At 37.4% G+C, this 24,751-nt stretch overlaps 2 protein-coding genes across 2 annotated transcripts; both read right to left on the bottom strand.

The window, feature by feature from the left end:
• Nucleotides 1-97: 97 nt before the first annotated feature.
• On the bottom strand, nucleotides 98-15,590 carry stag2a (stromal antigen 2a). The gene is made up of 34 exons (XM_026371924.1): nucleotides 15,394-15,590; nucleotides 12,572-12,697; nucleotides 12,363-12,441; nucleotides 12,070-12,228; nucleotides 11,830-11,926; nucleotides 11,659-11,735; nucleotides 11,282-11,486; nucleotides 11,024-11,175; nucleotides 10,638-10,711; nucleotides 10,273-10,396; nucleotides 9,744-9,842; nucleotides 9,486-9,565; nucleotides 9,024-9,131; nucleotides 8,381-8,489; nucleotides 7,994-8,111; nucleotides 7,784-7,887; nucleotides 7,600-7,692; nucleotides 7,201-7,290; nucleotides 6,904-7,107; nucleotides 6,742-6,812; nucleotides 6,465-6,552; nucleotides 6,272-6,352; nucleotides 6,104-6,196; nucleotides 5,813-5,984; nucleotides 5,585-5,724; nucleotides 5,363-5,464; nucleotides 5,096-5,244; nucleotides 4,882-5,010; nucleotides 4,576-4,784; nucleotides 4,209-4,446; nucleotides 3,982-4,092; nucleotides 3,716-3,842; nucleotides 3,494-3,571; nucleotides 98-2,229 (listed from the first exon to the last, which is right to left on the bottom strand). The coding sequence occupies exons 2-34, from the start codon at nucleotides 12,613-12,615 to the stop codon at nucleotides 2,206-2,208; spliced, it is 3,828 nt and encodes a 1,275-aa protein (XP_026227709.1). The 5' UTR covers nucleotides 12,616-12,697; nucleotides 15,394-15,590; the 3' UTR covers nucleotides 98-2,205.
• Nucleotides 15,591-16,445: 855 nt separating this feature from the next.
• epd (ependymin) lies at nucleotides 16,446-17,912 on the bottom strand. The gene is made up of 6 exons (XM_026372360.1): nucleotides 17,782-17,912; nucleotides 17,658-17,689; nucleotides 17,413-17,550; nucleotides 17,132-17,318; nucleotides 16,968-17,049; nucleotides 16,446-16,882 (listed from the first exon to the last, which is right to left on the bottom strand). Exons 1-6 carry the CDS (start codon nucleotides 17,855-17,857, stop codon nucleotides 16,756-16,758), a joined length of 642 nt encoding a protein of 213 aa, XP_026228145.1. The 5' UTR covers nucleotides 17,858-17,912; the 3' UTR covers nucleotides 16,446-16,755.
• Between the last annotated feature and the right edge of the window lie 6,839 nt (nucleotides 17,913-24,751).

The raw sequence follows: 24,751 nt of genomic DNA, 5'->3' as shown, positions 1-24,751 counted from the left end.
CCATTTTTAAAATCATTACACGGTTGCAGTGGGTTTATTCTGTTACATCTTGAGACATAAATACAAATCTTAAAGGATGCAATGGGAACTTTGTAAATATAATAAAAACACAAATTTAATATACGCAAATATTTAAATATGTGTAAACGTACAGATGTATGCACATTTTCAGCAGTTCAATGCAGGACAGAAAAGATCAGAAATGAAATGATTCATGTAAATTTACAGGCAATTCTAAGATGTATTTTTCTCATCTGCCTAACATCACTAGTAGTATTTATGTAATAATGCTTAAGACCATGTGAGGTGTTTCTCCAGTTAATTGAGAGATGCTGAGGAACCTGGGGATTTGTTTCTACCTACAATATGAATACACTTTTTTCCATAAAATCTCAATCTGCCAACCAGGCCAACACACACAGAGGTAAGGAAATATCAACACTCCATTCAAAGACAAACAAAACAAGGTACTGTATATGTGTACTTGCAAAGTAGTAGGTTAACTTCAAATAGTTACATTCTATTTCTTTAACCCTTCCCTAAAATTTCAAGCAAACTGCAAATACAAAATAAGCACCGATTCACAATATATTACACATTTGTAATTGTATAATATACAATTCTGATACTATAATAGTTTGACTAAAGAATTCTAAAACTTTGTAACTTAGAATAATTGTATAACTCTTATACACGCAACAGTGGTACACCAAACAAATTGGTTTTTTTGAAGAAATCCTCGGCATACTTGCAAAGAGGAAGGAAAAAAAAAAAAAGAAAACAAACAATAAACTTTCTCAACCATATTTCCAATCCTTCCTTTTAAAGACTGTTATTTTGGTATGTCTGTGTTATTAAATATTATTAGATACTATACAATGGAGAAAAAGAGTCAAGATATAGAAGAGATTACATGTTTAAGGTTGGGTCAAAATTTATGTATGACATTGTGATGTGTGACACTATGATTCCAAATATTAAAACATAGCCTATGTTAGATGCAGCCATTAATTTGTCAAATTACTACATTTGGGCAATGTATTACTTTTTCATCCATTCACTATAGAGAGATGAAAAGAAAATACAAACAGCTGGCCATATCTAGAGTAACATAATTTCATTAAAAAGGATTATTTCAGCAACTATGTGAAATAACATGATTAGAAACCATTAATTTACATTTGATTGTCATTACAAAATATCTATAAATCAAATTCATCTATAAGGTATAAAAGCAGAACACATACATTTCTAAAAAATACCATCACAAAGAAATCTGAGAATACCATATATCATTTGTGGCAAGGCCTTTGAACAGTAGGAGACGCCAGTTCACATTATACTTTACTGTGTACGTGTTTCAATATATGGCTACATGCCATGCCAAACTCTACAGTTTTAGAGTACAAAAGGTGAACACAATATCACTGACACCTTTACAAGGTAATGCAGTCCAATTCAACAGCCCTCCAACTAATGTTGCCTTTATGAAGCTTAGGATGTTCAGTTTTTATTTAGGTTGTGCCAGAGGTGATGATTTGAGCCAATGATATTTTATAAAAATATGGCTGTAAAATTACTACGGAGTGAATTAGCACCTCTTTGACAAAGTGTCATTAGAGTTTTCAACAACAACTGAACACTACAAGCATCATTAAGTTAGTATTATTTTGCAGGGCTGTTTTATTTCTGTCAATTGGTGCTGATGAAATTTTGCTCACCTCTCCTGTATATTGGCCACTATGTATTTACATCAGACAATTTTTGTCTACTCAATGAAAAAGATTAAAGGTATATATTATTAATTTGAATTTCAATCTGTTATTCTCCCCTCACCATGCAATTGCCACGTGTACTGGCTCTTACATAAACAATGTGTGAACAGCTTCACACATTGGCTGAGTCAGGTCAAGCTCAGTGAAAGCTTTTTTTTTTTTTTTTTTGAAAGATTTTTAGGACAAATGAACAAAAACAAAAAGATTTCTCCTGCAGTGTGTTAAAATTCAGGTGTGTGAAAATAGCAGAATAAAATTCAAATTCAAGCACTCCCTCTGAATTTTAACAAAGTGTTAAAGAGGCAAACATCTGTGTCTCACAAGCCATCCATAGTAGTCCATTTCGCTCCATTTTGATTTTCGCAGATAACAGTCATCCATCTTATCGTCTAAGGTGACACCATGATGTCCTTGAATCATTCAATTCATACTAGAACATTGACACATTGAGAACCTAAAACACATAAAACACAAAATTCAGCTTGAACAGTCTGAGTTTCATTCAAGTTTCATTCATTCAGAAAAGCAAAAAGCGTTACCTGACTAATATGTGATGTGGTCAAAAGAACAACTGTTGACCACTGAGGTAGTAAAGTGGGAAATATTTCCGCTACAGTGGCTGATGTTACACTGTCGGGTTTTATAACCTTTTATCTGACAACAACCTGCATAAAAACACGACTTTCTCAGAACCCCTCTCAGTAAATTAGCAAACAATTAAGATGATGATGCCAGTAGAGCCCAGGTTAAGCTCTGAGCTCTGACTGGGCCATTGAAAAAAGTTGATTTTCGTTTGGGGTCAATGTCCTGCTGCTTCTTTTTTTATCTTACTGAGTATTCCGTGTAGTGTCTTAGTTGGGTACTTCTAGGGAGAATAGTCACAGTACTAAGTACTGTGTACTGTGTACAGGTTGGACTCACTAGAGGCTGTGGTGGAGAAACACACACAGGAAAAGACAGAGACCATTTAACAATACATCGACCACCTCCTACACAACATCGTGATTAAATAGAGAAGTACCTACAGTGGACGACTCACCTCACTGCGTTGCAGGACTGAAAGATAACAACAGACCCCACTAACTACTTTTACAATTGTTATCTACTATCTATCTACTTTAAAGCTACCTGAATTTCCCTTCTGGGATTAATAAAGTTTATCTTATTTTATCTTATCTTATCTTAAGTTTGTAGGCAGTTTACCTTTAGACTGATGAATATCTAAACTTTTAGAGATGGGTTTCCAGTTTTATGCAAATCAGCAATTCCTGGTTGTAAGTCTTCGAAGATTTTGTTTTTGCAAGGCATAGATCAGGCAGCTGCTTCTTGTTAACAGCAAACTGTCAACATAGCTCTAACTAACATCTCCAATCTGTTTAATTGATCAGACTCCAGGTTTGCTGCATCCTGACTTCCACTGACTTTTGTTGATGTCATAGTCATAATTTGTGAATAATTTATTCAATATGGCTACAGACACTACAATAGTGTGTGTGCTACTAGTCAGTATTGTTCATAACTGTAACTGTGACAAAAACGTGCCTATATTTTAAGACAAATATATGCATAAATGCAGACAATTCTGAAAGCTTCACTTAGTATTTCTTAGTCCTTAAACAGATGAAAAGTACTATATTTAGATGACATTTAACAGTCTGTAAAAGAAACATTAAGCAAACAGTCATCTACACTCACTGAACAATACAAAATATCCTTACTGATTCATCCATAATCGAAGATGGATCAAAGTAGTCTGGCTTTAGTTCGGTTCTCTCTCTGCGATTCTTTGATGCCGGCTGAAAAGTAACAACATGATTAGCACACAATGTAATGACAATTAAAACAAGTATGAATAAAATATACTGCATCCACTGTGACAATGCTGATAGTACGTTTGGTATTTGTGTGTACACAATCTAGATTAACATTTCTAAAGTTACCAAGTCGATGTCCATTGTGTCAAAATCCATGCCCTCATTGATGTCCTCCAAGCGGTCTTCAGATGACATCATGACATCCTCCACTATTGGCTCCTCATCATCCTCCATGAGTCCAGAGCCTCGACGCCTGTGGAGTACATATATACGATACACGTTACAAGATGTCTTTTTTAAAGACTTGTGTTTACTGGCTCTATGAATTACTTTCTTGTGTTTTCTTTCTGTAATTCGATGTTAACATTCTCTGAAGAGGACTGCAATCTTACATTGTTTGCTGCATGTGGTTCCTCATCTTGGCATAATGCATGCTGACCCGTTCCTGTTGCTGACGGGCCTCAGCTTGTTGCCTCTGTGTCAACATCCAAGTAACCTGGGTACTGTTGGACAGTGGTCAGAATTTCACAAGATTTAATAATCAAATTATTATAGTTTTTAATAAAATTACAAAAGACTGTAAACAGCAACAAAGTAACGAGTAGAAAGGTTTTCATACTTGTAATCCATGGCAGCCTGGTGATGATGGTGTGGCTGCTGCTGGGGAGGCACAGGCTGTTGGGGATGCTGCTCTGTTGGCATGGCGTATGCACCTGAGTAGCTGTCCTCTGCTCTCATCTTCTTTGGATCTTTTAATACAGTGGAGGTGAGGTGAGGTGAATGCATCATCACTGGTGTCTGTACGTTTTGCTCCCGGTTCATCCAGACTGCATCACTACTGCTGCAGCTGTTTTCCTCTGCAAGAGAAAAGATATTAAATGCCTTGTATTCTACAAGGTCGTCACAAGGTATTAGATATAATAATTTCTATAGTTTTTCCAGTCTATTCAAAATGAATCTTGTATAATAATCTTGAAATCTCTCACCTTCAGGCAATTTCCTTTTGCTAGAAGTGGCTGGCTTGGACTTCTTACTCCTGACGGTGGATCCTCGACTGCTGATCCCGCTGATGACGGACATAGTGTCATCGTCCCCTCCGACCTGTAGAGAATTCCTGTAGGAGATGAGAGGCAGCCAGCAGTCCTCCCTCTGTAGAGCCATGTGAAACGTCATGAATCGCTCTAGGTACATGTGACTGTAGAAAGCAGAATGAGGCCAGTTAGCTTTTCAGAAATCCTCAATAGCTCTGTACTTAAACATAAATCCTTGTGCATCTTGTGTCTCAGACTTACACTGTTCTCTTGTCCTGTCGAATTAGTTTGCTGGAAAACTCGCTCAGGATATCCAAAAACGCTAGATTCAGTGGTGGACCTCCCTCTCCTTGAGAGCTAGGCTCCTTGAACGCAAACTCAATTCCATCCCTAATAAATACACGTTTTTATAAAAAATAAGAATAATGAAATGCAAAACTAAACCACAGTGTCTTAAAGCTGGACTTTTACTTACTTATGTAACATAGCAATAGCTTCTCTGGTCTTCAGCTGATCCAAGCCAAACGTTAATGAGAAGCGTCGGGCAAGCTCTTTTATGCCACAGAAGGCTGAAGATGAGCGGTCGAAATTGAAGCCAAGGTCAGACAACATCTCATTGAATAACTACAAATAAATATAAATAAAGTTAAATATTCACACATACTTGCTACAGTATTTCTTTAGAAGTGGTTTTACAACAAAAGATGGTATGGTGGAAACAATAGTAATGTTGTATATTTACCTTTTGCAGGCTCAATATGAGTGTCTTCGCACATTGTATTTTGTCGATTTGTCTTGTTTTACTCATCGTTTCCTTGATGATATCTCCATAATCATTGTAATACTAAGAACAAAGACAAGGGGGTACTATTAACAAAAAACAGCAGGGCAATATAATTGCTTGTATTATATACATATATATATATATATATATATATTTCTTTTTAAAGATATTTAAACCTACCCTCATGTACTGTTTAAATATATCTGCTCCAGTGTTTATTTCCACAACATTGTAAATGATTAATTTACAATAAGCAGCAAGAAGATTTCTTCTCTTGTGCAGTGCCTCAATTTTACTGGCTTCATCATCTTGCTGTCCATCTGAAATACAAAATAATAACATGAAGAAATGAGTCCATGTCTCACATGTTTTAGACTTTACAAGTGCAGTGGGTTAACTGACTCTGACCTGTGCTGTTGTCATCATCCTGATCAATAAACACATGATCCAGAATGAAATCGAGCAGCTCTGCCTGCAAAGAAGAGTCTGGTGTATAGACCAGAGGCTCTAGTTGTTCCCGGCCTGAAGACATAATTTGGTGACTGAAGATCAACAGCAGATCACATAGTACGGTGAAGGCCTAGAATAAACACAACACAACAATACTGACAAAACTGATATTTAGTCATACTGAAAAAGGATGATGTGTAGAATCAGCAAGTCGTTCATAAAAGAAAAAATCTATCTTCAAAATCCCACCTGCTCTTTGACGGCATTGTTGATGCTGTTTAGGTATCGCTGACACATTAAGCAGAAAGCTCTCATCTGCTTTCTCAGTGTCACCATATCGCCCTGAAAGAAGCAAAATGTTCAGCTAGGTAGTCTCCCAAGCATCCCAGAATGATTTAACCAACCTTTTTTAAATACCTTCAATGAACTGCCATCCGAAACCTTTGCTAGATGCCACAGGATGATGTAATGTGTGCACTGCATTGTGTGAATCACAATCTAGGGCAAAAAGGACAAAACAAAAACAAAACAAAAACAAATAAAAAATACAATGAGACATCTATTTCCCTCATAACTGAAGCAGTTAGTAACAAATTTAAAGACATGATACCTGTTCAGGCATATCCCCATTCTGCAGACCTGTGTTGAGCAGCCTGTAGTTGCAGGTAAAAAGATCCCACTTGGAGAGGTCATGAGCACTGGAAGCAGAAAGAAGAACACACATTTTAAAAATAATACATAATAACATAAACCTTCATGCAAACACACTTATTCACTGATGGACTTATGGAAATAAACCTAACACAACTAAAGAATGAAATAAATAAGAAGAAAAATACAAATGATTTTACACTGAAATAAAAGTGCAAACGTGTTAACTGCTTTACTTGTGGAAAGCGCTTAGCTTCTTGAGTGTGGACAGAACCTGGTAGGCATCATCCTCATCTGGTTCTTCACCCTGACAAACAATAGATCCACCTTGTGAAATCCTGGACATTCACCACTGTCTCTGCACCTTTTTAAAAAAATCCTAACAAGCAAGCACCCACCTCTTGCAGGAAGTCCTCAACAAGTCTAGCAAACTTATCTACGAGTTCATCGAGAAGCTGAGAGCGGGCAATGTCCACGCGGTTGAAGATGGTGAACTCCTCATTGCAGAGATAGCGGTAGGTGGTAGAGCAAGCCTCTAGTACCTCAGTGTCCGTGTGCTTATCCACGACCTCCCATATTTGTCGCAACAAGGCGTCTAAGTGCTTGAAGAGAACATGAAAACACTTAACATTGTTTCACTGCCGTGCGTTCAAAGTTGTATATGTAATTTAGTAAAAGTGTAAAAATAAACAAACCTTTTCTAATCGACCAGTTGTGTAGATGTCGAGATCAAAGTACTTTGGTATTTGTAGCAAATTGGTCACTTTATCAATGTCAACGCAGTACTACAAGAACAAAAGACAACCAATTTATTCTTATTAAGGAAGCCAGCCATTTTAAATTAAATGTTTTGGTTTTATTTTTTTGCCTCGTGTTACATGAGTTAACCTGATTACTTAAGTGCATGTTATCAACAACTGTAAAATGTCCTTTATTTTGTTTGCACTAATAAATGCTGATGTCTGCAAGCTGCAATCACAGATAGAATTTTTTTCAATCATTTTTTTCTATATCGTCATAACATGTTGATATCACAAATATTGTGGCCATATCGCCCACCGCTACATAGATCGAAAAAGAACACATGTTTTCACCTTTGCTAATAAGAGAGGCAATGCAACTGCAAACATCTCTGTGATCCGTGTTCGATCGTCCAGCTGTGTTTTCTTCTCCTTTGCAGTCAGGACCTTTGTAATACACAAATATAGACCCAAATTATCAAAACCAAGTGATTAAAGTTAGTTCTCTCTAAGTCACGCATGATAACCAGACACTCACCCTCTTCCCTGTGCCCCTGCCTACTGGAGGGTGGCATTCACAAGCCTGCCGAATGGCACAGAGCATGATCTCAACCAGAGCTGTCTCCTGGCGATCAGTCAGGGCTAAAATCACAGATGTAAGAAGTTACTTAAATGGTGGAATTTGCCATGCTGGCTAAAGGAGAAACAGTAAAAATGAAATGTTGCTCTAGCACAGAGGTTAATTTACCCTCCTCTCCTGGCATGGGCTCATCCAGCAGCAGGCTGATCATAGTCTCCCAGTCTTTCAGCAGGTCTGACGCACACTCCCACAAGCTATCAACCAAGTAAGCCCCATGTTCATGGAGCTGTAAACAAATAAAATTAAATTAAACTAAGGGTTAAATTTTGTTTGATTTTGAATATATTTTAAAAAGTATATTCCCCAGCCTATTAACAAGATAACATTTGTTTTAACAAGTGGAAGCAAAGTAATTATCTAAACTAAAAACTAAAATTATTCAATATATTCAATATTCAATATTCAAAAACTACTGTAAATATACAGATTTATTAAGAATTATTATTACTACAATCAGCACAGGGTTACCATAAAGAAATAACATAACATGCCTACCTCACTCTCCAAGAAGAAGAAGACAGTAGTCTTGATTAGGCTGCCATTGAGGCTCTGCCTTCCTCTCCTGGGTAATCCTTCCTCCTCAGGACCTCGGTGGCTGAAGAGCCTTCAATCAGCACAATACAAAAAGCTGTTACAAATGCTTGCTGAAAGCAGATGGAATAATAGATTTGCAGCCTTTGGCAAAGCTATAGGTGGAAGAATTAAGAGCTGTCACATGAGGTCGCACATTACTAAATTTTGTGATTTCACAGGATTTTCCCTTTAGTTTTGTATGTACACAACATACTGTGCATCACAGCTAACATGGCTGATAAAGCAAAAAAAAATGCACAGCAAAAAACATACTTCTCTTCTTGCAGTGAAACAAGGTCAATGCTGAACTCCATCCTCCACAGAGGAGTCGTGTACAAAGCGAGGGGGAGTGTAGTGCAGTGGGCAGATGAAATATTCCTTCGAGCTTAAGGCCTGTTAAGCCTCAGATTTCCACCTTGCTGAATGTTGGATTTTTTGACAGGACGAGATCTACGTGTGTTTATTCTGTCGGGCTGATAACTGGCACCAAAACGGTGTAATGCCCTGAAAAAATTATGTTCACTTTCATCAACAAGTCAACTGCATCTCTTACTAAAACACTTACTTCTTAAACAGAAATTCTCCTGACGCAACAGCAATGGGCCGATGTGCTGAGTAAACCAGATGATATACACTTTCACAGTCCTCTGCTGTCAGAACCTCATCACTACTCCTGGTAGATGAAACGCATACGTTATTAGCAATAAAAGCCAGTTCAGTAAATTCATATAAATCATATAGAGTAAATGTGACTGTAGAATTAAATAATTTGTTTAAAATATGTCACATAATAATTTAGAGTCAGTGAGAAAATATGTAAATAAAAACTAACTAGATAAGCTGTAGAGAATAAGGATGACTTCTAACAAACAAACGTAACTAAAGGTTATATTTAATTCCAAACTTTAGTGAGATTTAGTGTGTTTTTTATGTTGTCGTTTACTAATATAATGTCTTCAAAATCACATGCCTTCATAAAACATGCAATGCACAACGACAACACTCCAGACAAGGGATGATTACTCACTGTAAGACAAGTGTCAGCAGTTTGATGGCTTGCACTGCAACATCATATTCTTTATCCAGAGTCATAGACACAATGCGATCCTGTCAATGAGAGTGAGTTTGTGCCTCAGATACAGTATCATAACTGAGGGATCTTCACAACATTTGTTGTCCTGTCACGCGTGCATATAATGATTTCAAATGTATTTCATTACCACAATTAAAAAAAACTGTGAATTTCAATATGTCAGAGATGTGATGTGTGAAGTTTTTTTCTCACCTTGAAGCGACTTGTGAAGAGCTCCAGCCGCGCACTGAGCTCCCTGTTGAAGTACAGGCCTTGCAGGGCAGTCAGGCACTTAAGCCGCACCTCACCTTGCTGAAATCACAACAGAGAGAACATAAAACTTTTACCACAGTTGAATGCTATTGTACCTTAAAACTAAACACTAGAACTAAATAATTAATACTAAAATGTATTGTTTGACCACTGAGAGCACTGATTATTTTACTTTAAACTGAGATAATTCAGTTAACTCATTATGATATGGTTATACGTTTTGGCTCACTTGGTCAGCTCTTCTTAAGGGGAACTGGTTAAGTGAAAGGCTACATGTGCTTACTACAGTTCGGTCTGGACAAACATCAAATCTCCAGCATGCGTAAATCAACCAATTATAATTAACCCACATCTCAAGTTGGTAATAAACAGCTGGCCTGAGATTAGAAGACAATCATTCAATGACAAGTCAAGAAACATTTATGTAATAATTTGTTTATATGTAATATGGATTGGCCTATTAGCTCACCTTGTCATGCATGGTCCAGCCAACATACTTCAAGTAACTGTCATTGAGGAAGGCGTCACTGTACAGCTTCATCCACACTCCAATCTCCTCAATACAAATAGCTCGGATTTCAGCGATGGCATCACTGGCAAATAAGAACAGTGATTACATTTATACACAGTGATTATACCTACAACATGCTCTTATGTTAGCTATTCAAAAGCTATTTAAAATTATGGACTCATATTGGTGTTGATGGTCCTTTCACACTAGATGGCGCCAAATATTAATGCTAAAAAGTCCCTGGTGCTTGGTGTGGTAACTGTGATTCAGGGCACCTCAGTGAAAATGCAGTCATTGTAGAAGTCAAACAAGATTTCACATACCGATATCTATGAACAAATACTCCTTTGAAAATTGCATTCATCATGTTTTCGATTTCATCTTGATTCTCTTGAAGCTGAAACATAAAACACAAAGTGATTACTTTTGATTTGATGACTTTTGACTTAATGACTTTTTAAATACATTGCGTGAAGACAGCAATAATAACACTCTGTGGCCCTTTTCTTATTTAACCCTCAAAGCACAAACAACAGCTGCACAAAGACGTCTTTATTCTAAATACATGAAATGGGGGAATGCCACAAATAATATTAAAACACGACATGTGCCACATAAGAACAAATCTGTCTATGTGAGGCTCAACATATTATATATTAAATAATTTGAAGTGATGGTCATACTGCAGTTTGAAACTAGTTATTCTCACCTCTTTGCGCTTCTGTAACAGAAGCTCCAATCTATCATTGGCTCTTTTTGCTATGACTTTGTTTCTCTCTGTCTCATATTGTCTCTGTGTGTTGTCCATATTGATGCTCAGGTTCAGAGCAACGTTGACCAAGGCTGTCATCAACTTCATGGCTGGCAAAGACGACAAAGTTCAGACACAACAGGTTCTGCCAACATTAGCATGACTGAGCAGATGATCATGGGAGTGCTAATGCAGAATACTGACATTCGAACTGACCTGCTAGTGTGCTTGTATGTCTAAATGCCCTGACCTGTGAGTCAGAGAGGCCGGTGAGCAGTGAGATGACTGTGTCCATCATATACTCGTCATAGATGATGCTGTACTGACACTGGCGCACCAGGACTGCAATGAAGTCACAGAAGCTTATTCTGAATTTCTTCCACTGTGGTCCCGACAGAGTTAATGGATAGTCACCGCTGTCCTGTTTAATGACAGCAAAGAGCTCAGATTCAGGTAAGAAGTTCCACACTTGTTTCATACTGTAAATTAAATTTTTATGTTTGTTTAATTAAAAACTCCCTCCCGGAGATTTATGATTCAATTCTCTTTTTATTTTTTTTATTTTTTGACCATAAATAAGTGTAAAAACACACCTCATCAAACTCCTCTGTCATTTTTCGGATGATCTCGGAGTTCTGCATATGTCTGAACATCTCTCCACTCACAGCACCTGTGGTTGAAAAATCACACCATGGAGGAAAGGTTCAGTATATCATTTTTGCTTTGAAGCGACCAACATGCACCTACATCATGTACAAACTCGCCTTTGCAGCCAGAGCACTGAATGAAGAAGTTGATTAGGTCCAAGAGAGCAACATCCCTGTCATGTTTGTATGCCTCGATCCAGTCATCAACAACAGACTGGAAGAAGAAAAAACATGACTGACATTTTACAACATGATTTATTTGTGCAATAAATATAAACAGAAGTACACTCAGAGGATCACTGTATATAATTGAAAAGGCAATGAGGAATCATTTTCCCATCACTCGTGCACACTCACCTGTGTGGCACTCTTCCCCATTTTAACCACCTCAAACAGGGTCATATTTTCCATCCCATTCTTCTGATGATGGCCATTCATCCAGCCAGCACCAGGGCCCTTCCCTGCTCCCCCACCTTTGGCCTTGTCTCCAGTCGCCTTCTTGCCTTTCTTGGCTGCCTGTTGGAGGGAAACATCTTAAATGGAAGATCGTGCATGCTGAAAGTGGCTCAAACCTCCATGTGACCCTGATGACACATGGAAAGCTGTGGAAAGTAAAAAGAATCAATGCATATGGTGTGATAAAAACATACCATGCCTCTTCCTGTCCTTGCATTTTTGCCATCAGGATCCTCGAGGTCAGTATCTGAAGACAATTGAGAATCTGCCTCTCTGTGAACGACACACAAAGTCATCAGGTGGAAACAGACTTCAAAAATAGTAATTCTGATACATCCAAACTAATTCAAACATTCATTGATGTGTTTAGAGTGATGGTACATTTCTGTGATGCACTTCTTACTGTGGAAACTGAAACTCTGTGTGTAAATCCTGCGCTGCTATCATTTCTTTAACATTTCTGGAGCTGCTGGAGTATGTCCTTCTGCTGCTCTGGACCCAAAGAAAGAAGGCGTCTCTTCAGGGCCACCTGGTACAAGTCATATCAGGGGAGTTTGTTGACATATGTTAACAACTAACGCTGGTAGCAACAACTTAAAAACAAACCAGTCTCTTCTTATGCATGGACACCACTAAGTTTTAAGTGTTTGCCATGGCTCCGATGAGGTCACCCGAACAATAACTACACTGACAGCAAAGCACTACAAGTTATTTAAGTCATGTACCTGTGAACGAAAGGAAATCCCTAAATAACACTTTGAAGAGCTAGTGGACCCCAGTTGTTGCATGGCAACGAGTCAGGAAATAATGCTGATGAAGAAATTAATTTTCCTCGTTCATATAGTGGATTGTGAAATTTTGCTCACAAACATTTGGCACTGTCACTTTGTGTGGCTATCTTAACTGCTTTTAGACATTAAATAGCATGTGGATTATTTTTTTAAAATGTTGCTCACTTCGAAAAGACAAACATACATGAAGGGTGCATTTGACAGTTTGGGAACATCTGCAGATTTTGCAAAACTTTAAAAACACACAAATAAATAATCAATAATTAAAGATGGATGAATTTCATTAAGCCACTTCAGCTGGTACTGTGTAAGTATCTTCCTGGGGCACTTCAATAACACTGCTTTCCAAACTGCTAAAATGTGAACATCCACTGTTTTAGACAACTGGCTAGAAATTGTAAGCCGTTTCAATATCCTGACATTCTATCAACACAACAATGAACTGATTAATCTCAACTGACTGGAGAAAGAAAAACATCATTAGACGCAGTCCCTACTTTAATCACATCTTGTTATGACCTCTCAACAACCAAACTGCGGTCTTTAGTCATAGCCTAGACTCACGGCCACTTTGCACATATTAAACTCACAAATTCTGCTTTTATCTTGAAATGTGACTTTGCTGCAACATGTTGTAATATACTACTATATCACACTGTTTTAGTTTTATATGATGTTTCTACCCAGTGCTGAAGTCATTTCATCAGTGTGCTGAAGACAATGACTGATTTGATGGCAGGTTTACAGTTCATCATTCATCAAATAAAAGCACCATAAATTTGCTACTTCATCTTGTGAACAAGGATTTGTATGTTTCATTTAATTTCACATTCCATCAAGCACCAGCTGCTCTGGTGAAGTCAGGGTTTGTTACTGAACAAGACAGGAAGCTGGTTTTCTGAAGGAAACATTGGTTATGTACCACTTTCCTTGTGGTTACCTGACAGAGCTGTACTACACTTTTAGTGCAGGACCAACATTACATCTACTGAATGACACCAATAAGCTACTGACAGCATGCATAAAGCTGTAAACACATTGTTCCAACAGTAAATAAATAGTATACTGAACATGCCATCTATAAGACATTCTGTTTGTATGCTTGAATTACAGTTTAATTAATCATAAATTAATGTAAATGCAAGTATTGTTACAGATATACATGGCAACAGTTCTATTATAAATATTATTATAGATATTTGTCTTTTTTATTATTATGAGAAATAATAATCTGGGATGATTTTATATTTACATATTAGCCAGTGCACTGACTGGTATGTGTGCATGATCTCCCATAATGTGCTTGGTGATCATGTTTAGTCATGCACTTCCCATGCATAGAAAACCCTGTTAAACGTTTTCGCTGTGCTGACTTTTTGTTTCATTTATTTATTTTTAAATCACTAAAAACAGAGCTGGGCTTTGCAGACGGGACTGGTCTGTCTCTGCAGACACACGTTTGCAGGTAGGGCGAAGAATAAAAAAGTTATATCTACAGTGTGTTGACGCCGACAGTCACTGATATGTTTCATATGTGTAAAAAACACATGTTACACAACGTATAAACAAAGTATCTGAGACTTGATCCAGCTACTGCCAATTGTGATTTTGTATGACATGTCATCTAGCTAGATAAATAACTTTATGTTTAGTTATGCAGATGCAACATGGGCCAAGAGGGAAGATAAATCAGTGGATGTTCACAGTTTAACAAGTAATCGTGACTCCAACATGCACCGTAAACATGACACAGGCGCCTGACTCCAGTCCAAACACCTTACGACGGGTTTCAGTGCCGCAATTCAGCGTTAGTTACTTTACTGGACTGAACTTATGTAATATCTAATACGCTGTGATAGTCGACTGTAACAGTAAATATTTCTGATGTAAAACGAGGTGATCCCCAGTTTATTGTGACAGGCGCAGTTGTATACTTCCGAACTACAAACACAGCCGCAGATGTTTCGGAGGCTGCTGACTCCTATCCTCTCTCATCTCTTCCTGACGTGCCGTCTATGCTATGACGGCCAAGCAGCTTTCTGGCTAACACAAGCTAACCTTACTGACATGTGTTGTTAGCCGAGCCTCTAGCTAGCTACCTGTGCCACCGTCCATCGATCACCCTATTCGCACCGACCTACGGATGCCAGGATTAGGACTCACTTTAGGATTGTGATGCATTTACTGAATAACATCAGCTGCTAGCTTGACTAGCACTACCGTTAGCTGCGTCTGGCTAACGAGACCACTAATACTTAGTAACAGCACTTATTATTAACGTTCATTTTAACTTATCTCGTTAAAGCCGTATTTCTAGGTTAATGTCTCCTGTTAACACCACTGTCAGGTGTATGATCAGATACCTAGCAGCGTTACAGCAGCATCAATGACAAACTCTCTGGATGTTAGCTTTATCCGCCATTTTACAACTTACCTCGTTTTAAATCAAACGCGGACTAAAACCAAATTACCCAAACGTTGCAGACTTGGCAAAGAGGATGCTTTCGTTAATTTCTTGCACAAACTGTCATTTCCCAAATCTCAAAAACAATAGGTTTATTTGCTAGCTGATGTTAACAAGCTCCTTGGTGGCTAACATAGCAGGGTACACTTAGTATTTTCGTTGTTATGAATGCAGCACACACACCACCTGTCGGTGGCTCCGTGGACGTGCTGCTCTGAGGGCCACATCCTGTGTGTCGGGGCTCTGGAGCTCAGGCTTCGGACTTTTCCAGCGTGTGATCGCTGCTGACGGCCACCAAACACACAGCCTGAGAAAACAACACGCAGTTTTCGCATGAGCTGTGATGGAAGATGTCCACATTCATCTCTGGCTGGTCGGATGTAGGTCTCCTGGATGAGAGATGTGTTTCTCTACATGTAATTAAACATGTTAAATTCACTGATGAAATTAATTAGAAAGTCCAAGATACCTTTTCCCAAACACAGTTAAAATGATCATAACTACACTATACTACTTTCTCCAACGCACTGCTATAAAACCTCTGGCTAAACATCTGCATGTACTCAAGATGGACCCTTGGCCTACAGATGACACCTCTAATAATAATATATATTTTATAGTCTGTCCATAATAGTGCATAATCCAGCTTGATATATATTATGCCAAAGAAAATAATTACAAGTAATACAAGTACAATGCACCTAAATGTATTTAGTCTCACTGAAATGTGGGCTGCTTTACTTTCTCAATCACTAGTGTGCAATAAACAACCATTTCTTATTTGTTGTCAACTAACTGCTCTTGTGAGAAGTTGCAGCATTTCCAGGGGAAATATAATTGATCTGCAATGTGCGGCGTTCAGTTTATGCTTTATTTGAAGGGTGTTTGTAGGTGAGCCGAGATAATGCACATATTGCATTGAGTGAAGTGAGCTGGACATATGTCAAGGCTCAGAAATAATTTTGGTGTCCAGACTTTCAACAAAATCAGGTCATAATGAAAAACTGCTCTTTACACCTGTGACAGCTTTGGCATTTTATTGTTCCATTAATCATATCTTACAGGTTTTGTAAGCGGTACCAACTTGAAAAACCACCAACTGTTAGTAAATATGACTACTTCTACAATCCTTGCCATATCTCTTTCCTTTACATCAAAATGCATGTATACAATGTGATCCATTCAAAGTCATAGTTTCATAGGGCAGTGGAAGAGGTGGTGGAAACAGATGTGATGCAGTGCAGTGTCACACGTGAGAAGGAGAGAAAAGTCTAAAGTTCTGACAGGCCACGCTTGGATAGGGGTTTGATTTTTCTGCCGGTGACGCTTCCTCTACATGAACTCATTGAGGAAACTGTTTACTGTCCCTTCAGGTGTCTCCTCCACAGGCTGTCCATGACAAAAGGAAGGCACCACAAGCAGATCAGGATCCTTGATATCGGTTTCAACGTCCGTGTTGCTGTAAGAAAGGGGAAAAAAATTAATTGACGTGGAGGCATTCACCAAGGCCCTGAGTGTTAGAGCCTTAAAAACCAATCACCAACCTGAAATAGAATGATGTGGACTCGCTGAAGTAGAACGTGCTCACAGGCAAACATCCCATGGTTACAGACATGGAGTAGTGACCTGACAAAAAGAGAAAGTCATCAACTTTATTTATGTCCAACCAATGGCACAAGTTTGTTATTTAACAGCCCTTCTTCCCCACCTTTCATGTCTGGCATGGACCCTTTCCATACGTTGAGCTTCAATCCCTCCCCTTCGATGGATGGACTCCCAGAGTTGATTGTAGATGCAAATTTTGCATCATCAGGAATATCTAGAGGATGCATGGTGCATTGCAATGCTTTTTTCTCGCAGCTCTGGTTTTTGCTGTCAATCTCGTAGAATATTCCCTGCCACATGCAGACACAGATTTGAGCATCACTTTCAAATGAACCGTGGCATTTCTATAGACAAAGAAATCATTATTAACAAAATCATAATTACCTCATCGAAGAACATCAGCAGATCCAAACCGTGGGAAGTGTTCGCAGGGTGGCTCTCGTTTGATCTGAACCGTAGCTTCTTGCCCATTGATTCGTAAGTGAACGCACCGAATGCTTTCACCTCACCCTTCAGGTTCGTCTGGTTTTATTCGTCACCACATGAGTGCAGAAAGAAAAAGAGGGTTTTAATGCTAGTTTTCAAAATCTTCCACCAGAACACATGAATGATAAACTTAGGAAACTCACCACAGACATGAATCCTGTCATATTGGGTGTATCTGAAAGATAACAACACCGCACACATCAACAACACCTCAAAATCAAATCACTTGAAATGCAAAAAAGACATGAAGGGACCATAATTTCTTACGACATGGCTGATGGTGATCTGCATGGGTGGTGGCAGTCAAGCACATGAAGAGGAAGAGCGTAACAGCTGCATACATTTTCCTGGTGCGGAGAGAGTTACACAAATCGAGATGGCAGAATACAACCCTAAGCTCATCTGGCTCTCAGTGGAGTTACCCCGGCTTTTATAGGGCTACAGACTCATGCAGTTGATAAGTATTGCGTAAGAAGACACAGGATGACAGCCCCCCTGGACTTCAAACACCAAGCTGTCAAAACATGTTAGCCCCTTTACCAGCTGGTGGTGACCCAATAAAAGGATTTTTTTATAGCCTATCTTTTCTTTTATGATTGTGCAGCTGTCCTCTGTTCGATGTTCTTGTGCAGTGTTTATCTCTGCCTGCTCACCCCACCAACACACACACACACACACACCTTACAGAGTGTCATTTGCAAACAGTAGGTCAAACGGGGACGACTACATAGGGTAATCAAGGTTATCGAGCTATCTCTAAATATGCATTTTTGACTTTATTTCAGTGATTGGCTAGAAGCAGTGGAAAGTAACTAACTTTTACTTTACTTTTATTTGTATCTTTATTTCTAAACATAATATTGTGCTTTTAGCTTCAGTACATTTACAGCTTTAGTTATTAGTTACTTTGCATATGTAGGTTCTCAATAGAAAATGTAATCAACTAATAAATCAAAATGTATTACTACAGATTAACCACCCAGTGGTTCACAAAGTGATTAGAATTAACCCCACACCACCCATATTATATTAGTATCTTTACTTTTGATCCTTAAACTTGTACGGTGTTCAGGTCTGTGGGACCTTTATCAAAAGAAAAATGATATGATTAATTACACATTTAAAGTATTTTACATCTAGGATGGCCTGGACCACTGGCCCCGAGGCTAATACAAATGTGGAAATTGTAGGTCCTTACCTCCACCCCTCCTGTCTGGGCCTGCTAATAGTATGTTATGCTCTCACATTCCCAGACATTTTACCCTCTGTCTATCGGGAACCAATCTTCATCTGTTCATACACTAACCCAAATAGAACAGATACAGGCCAAACATTAACCATATATGATGTTTAATTTGCTTGTAATCAAGATGAAGTAAACATCTGTTGGGTTTTTGAACATAACATTGTTTAATTGTGTTGATTTAAAAACCCCAAAATGCAGCGGGTCCACCAAACCCATGAACACTGGCAGAAAACAACAGAAATATGAAAACATTATTTGATGCTAATACTTTTGTACTGCAAGTTTCACTTTCACTTAAAGAGTCTCTTTGTAAAACAGTGTGGTATAGGGATGCTTTTACTTAGTAGAGGATGTGAGTACTTATTCTACTGCTGCTCAGTATTGTGAAAACACAAGGATTTCCCTTTTTGTCATTTGATATCTGTGCTGTTCTACACCAAGGTGCTACAGTAGTAGAGATATTACTTGTTTGTTTTTTTCAAATATTAGAAATATTTTGTTGCTTTATTTTTCACATTTGAAAGTTTGCAGTTTACAACACATATGAGAATTTAGTTTAATTTGTGTGTTGTTCCGGTCATTTTCTTTTTTAGAGCTTGTAACTAAATGTCTGAATAGAAGAAATGTAATTCATTATTGTTGCCTGCATGTTAATTAACTTGAAAAAGTCCTAAACATTTAAGATTTTGGCATAAACTTGCACATGCATGTCATTAACAGTATCAAGTACAGTAAAATTTAAAATACAATACGTTACACACAGAGGTTTTTATTTTAAATGTAATTTAGTGGATGTCAAGAGAAATCAGTCTCTTTGTGGAGTACCTGCTGAGTGCTTAAAGTATGTTTTAGAGCACATGTAGTATTTCAATTTGGGTAAAATAGTACGGGGGTATTTAGGCAACCATTTACACTTCTACTTGTGTTTTGACTATGTGTACTTGATAACAGCTTCCCATTTACAGAGATGATGGTTTAGGATTATGTGGGCCTGCAGTCAATTTTGAAAGCAGTTTGACCTGACATAAGTCCGTTTTTGATTGAAACTGAAATCTGCTGTTTAATGACTCTCTGTTCCATAATGTTTATCCACAGTGCTACTTCCTCCTTACTCCGTGTTTGTTGTAGCTGGCCAGCCAAAGCAGTGTGCAGATTGTCTGCAGAGGCCCTTACAGTAAATCTTACAATGAACAAGCATTTTTTCTCATTTGTGTGTTCTTTTTTTTAGTTTTCATCTGGAGTGGAAGTTGACTGTCAAGAACTTTACACTTACTATGTAGCCTTAGAGCTGAAGTAAATACTGGAATACCAGACGTTGTCATATTATCTCTGCACTTTAGAGATGAGTCTTATTTTATGCATATACAAACAATAAAAAATACATTAATGTGCATAATGTATTAACATTCATCATTTAAACTACAAATGTAAAGTCTTGGTCAGCAATGAATGAAGCCATCCACCTAAAACACCCTCAGTCTTCTTTATAAAATTGATCCAAACTAAATAGAAGCCTGGGGTGTTTATACCAGGTCGAGTGCATGAGCCAGGTCAGAATGTGTTCTTGTCACAGCTACAACAGCTGTGCAGCTGTCTTTTGTTTTTCTGCACATTGAAATGTCCCCGTTGTTTCTGTGCTTTCAAGCAAACAACTTGGTGAACTTTCCGATAGGTGAGAAAAAGTGTACGCCATAAATCTCTTGTTGTCGCTGTTTATATTTTACTGTAGAGTATATGACCAATATTCAAATCCAGCATAGTCATAAAAACACGATTAAAACAGCTGATTTACCATAAACAGAATAAGAGAACCGGATTAAGATAATATTTATTGAAGAAGTTTCAAAAATGGGAAGGAAATGCATAACAAAACTAAAAGGGGTGCCTGAAACCACAAATGAATGAGACAGAAAATAGACCGGGAGTAAATTGTGCATATAAGAAGGGGAATTTGACAGTAGTGGGAATAGGTAGGCTGGAGGTTATGAAAATGAGGGAAGCCCTTCCCTTTATGGTCCCCTTTTGCTGACCACATCATGACAGCTCAAGGCGAGCCAAGCATTTTCTTTTTCTGAGAGGAAGTCAGCTTGTTTACGAATTATGAGTCAGTGTCAAAGATTTTAACTCCTGTAAATTACAGTATGTAACAAAGTGAATGTATTTTAGAAGTAGATGACTTAGTGGATTGTTATTCTTTGTTTGTTTGTTTGTGTTTGTTTTGTTTTTTCTTCTTGTTATGGTAAAATAAATTAATTTTCAGTTTGCGACTGTGGTTTTCAATGTGAGTTTTACAGGAAAATTTCCATGTAGTCAAAGTCTTCAGTACTTAGTAATCTGTATTTTGATTTCCATTGAATGCAAAAATCAAATGTATTGCTCTTGTATAATGCGTTTTGAATGTGAAAAATAAGCTTTAAATCAATGGAAAAAGTCTGGAAACTATGCACTGACACAAGCTGAAAAAGCCTAATATTGATGTCTGGTCTCATATAATTTGATCTGAGCTCTCTGAAATTCAGTTTATAGTTTTATAGTACAATTACATTAAATTATTTGTTTTTGGTGTTATACAGGTCTTTATTGGTTTTTGAAAATGTATTTATTTTTTTCTTTTGGCTTTGGAAAATAAAATATTGAAAAAACAAAAGTAAACTAACTTTTTAATGCAATGGGATTTGTTGAGCAAAAATGTCACAACAAATACAGTTTAAACAGCACTTATAAATATGGTATCCATATTTTGTAATTCTCTATAACATTATCAGACCTAGTATCTCAGGCTTTTGGGCATTAACATGCCTATTAGCTTAGAGTCAATCTGATACTGCTTTGTCAACAGACAATTACAACAGAAATTTAACATTTTAATATAAATTATAGATTTAAAGTAATTATTGAATTTATTACATCAGATTAAAGGACTAACTTACATTCATATGCTCTTTTATATTAAAGATTACCATAAGAAACACACATGTAGTGCCTTGAGATGATTTATTTAGAGCTATAAAAATAAAATTAATTAAATTGAAGGGAATTTAATTAAAATATGAAAGATATGAAGAAATAGTTTTTTTCACTGATTACACATCATAATACTATTAATACTAATAATACAAAAATAATTGATAAGAAGAAAATAGTAACATGATATGCTGTAGGTTCATTGAATGAATAAACAGTCTCTGGGTTAAGTTGGTTAAGATAAAAAGCAATAAACCGTAACTCTGAACAAATTTCAGTTTTATATGACTCTTAAAGCTCTACAAACAAAATGAGCTTTGGACCCTCCCTTACAGTATCACTCGCAACCTCTAGCCTCAGTTGTAAGGGAGTACAGCACCAAGAAACTTTCCCTGATTTCAAACAAAAGCTGACTACAATGCTATGCCAATAGTGAAAGAGCTAAACCACCAAGAGGTAGGTTGAAACCACCAGTGGTTAGTGTTTCTAGTAAGAAGGAATTTTCAGGGTTTTTATTCAGATTTTTTATATTTTGCAACTAATTGCAACTAATCTCAGGAAATTTCACAAAAAGATCTTATCTTTGTACTGTCACTTTGTTAGACACACTGAAACTTTTCAGGGCACTACAATGAAATATGTATATTTTGTCATAGGCAGCTGTTTCAACATAGTGATGTTATTGTAAAATAAATCATCTGCTCTTTTGAACTTCCTCTCCTAACATAAATGTTTAAATAAGTTAGAACTTAATCACTGTGAAGCTATATTTAGTATACTTCCAGATTTTGCCACTGACATGTAAAGTGCGATCAGGTTAATTTCATAGACAGGTGTGGTAACATACATTCATATGCAAACTGACACAAATCACATTGTCATAGACTAAACATGCCCTGTACTCTTTGGACTTGAGTTCAAACTCTTTTCGTCAAACCAAAAGTGCCCTACAATTATCCCAACAATCAACTTAGAAATTATCATAACAATAACCTCAAATCTATGACAGCTGAATCAAGCTCTACTCTCTTATTCCTAAATATATCAGTATTTAAAGAGATGAATCAGCAGCCCAGTACTTTCTACACTGGACAAACTACTGTCCGACAAACAAAATCACTGTACTTATTTAACACTATAATATAAGTGAACTGTAACTGAATTTACTATCAATAAATGAAAGCCCTGGTCCTTGCAGTTACTTAATAGATTTCCCCACAGACTTATTTCCTTTGAATATTGGGTGACTTCCAATCTTCCCATGTATATTGATTAGGGAATTTACCTCCAACGTATAATCCACCTCTTCATGGTTATAAAATTTTCTGGAAGAGATAACTGTTCCCTTATAGGTGAGAAAAACAAGAAATGTACACTTTCAATTATACTGCCAAGAAAGAGCATGGCAGAATTATACTGAATAAAAAACACAAGCAAATTTAAAGGGTCACTATAGAGATTTGACCAAGGCCATGTGGAAATCAATAGTGAAATGTCCCGTGAATGGCATGAAGAAGGTACAATCTTCATTGTTTCCCTTAAAATGATGGTTTTTCATGGCAGTGGTGACATGGAAACATATGTACACGCTTAATTATACTGTTACAACATCCATATAGTTGAACACAACAAATAAAAAGATTCAGACAAACTCAGGTTGAGGGTTCAGTTTTTTAAGGTTATGAAATATACTGCAAAGCCAGAGTAAGAATAAAATGCTGATTTGGAATAAAATGAAAACTGATGACATACACATTTAAATGTGAGTGTGTGTCATTGAAAAGTATTTAGGTTTTCTAACTAGAACAAAAAATACTAGCTTTATTTATACCCATTATTTTTTTATTTATACATATGTTACTGGTCATAGTGTAAAACATTTGTTTGTTCAACACAGAAAAAAAAAAATTATTATTGTTCTATGAGTTTTAAAGGTGTAAAACTGACTCATTTAAGTTAGCTGAACTTTCTAGCCTTCTACACTTCCTAGATTGAAAAGTTAGTTTTTCACCTTACATTAAACTTCCAGCTATTTTATTATTATTATATTATATTATATATACTATTATAATTATTATACCGGCCACTTTATTAGGTACACCTGTCTAACTGCTCCTTAACGCAGATTTCTAATCAGCCAATCACGTGGCAGCAGCTCAATGCATTTAGGCGTGTAGACATGGTCAAGACGATCTTCTGCAGTTCAAACCGAGCATCACAATGGGGAAGAAAGGTGATTTACCTTGAGGCGGATGGGTGCCACTCCTGTCAGCTAAGAACAGGAAACTGAGGCTACAATTCGCAACAATAGAAGATTGGAAAAACGTTGCCTGGTCTGATGAGTCTTGATTTCGGTTGCGGCATTCAGAATAGGGTCTGAATTTGGCGTCACCAACATGACCATGATCCATTCTGCCTTGGATCAACTGTTCAGGCTGGTGGTGGTGGTGTAATGGTGTGGGGGATATTTTCTTGGCACACTTTGGGCCCATTAGTACCAATTGAGCATCGTGTCAACGCCACAGCCTATGTGAGTATTTTTGCTGACCATGTCCATCCCTTTATGACCACAGAGTACGCATCTTCTGATGGCTACTTTCAGCAGGATAATAATGTCACGTCATACAGCGCGAATCATCTCAGACTGGTTTCTTGAACATGACCATGAGTTCACTGTACTCAAATGACCTCCACAGTCACCAGATCTCAATCCAATAGAGCACCTATGGGATGTGGTAGAACGGGAGATTCGCATCATGGATGTGCAGCCGACAAATCTGCAGCAACTGCGTGATGCTATTATGTCAATATGGACCAAAATCTCTGAGGAATGTTTCCAGTACCTTGTTGAATCTATGCCACGAAGGATTAAGGCAGTTCTGAAGGCAAAAGGGATCCAACCCGGTACTAGTAAGGTGTACCTAATAAAGTGAGGTTAGTCTTTACTGTTTTAATTATTATTAAAAGAAACAATCATGACGTGACTTAACCTGTATTGAAGACACATACACAGTTTCTACCATGCAT

Source organism: Anabas testudineus, chromosome 14 (assembly GCF_900324465.2).
Source record: "Anabas testudineus chromosome 14, fAnaTes1.2, whole genome shotgun sequence".
NCBI lineage: Eukaryota > Metazoa > Chordata > Actinopteri > Anabantiformes > Anabantidae > Anabas > Anabas testudineus.
Note: the sequence above shows the minus strand (reverse complement) of the source record. Positions and strands in the feature narration are given on the sequence as shown.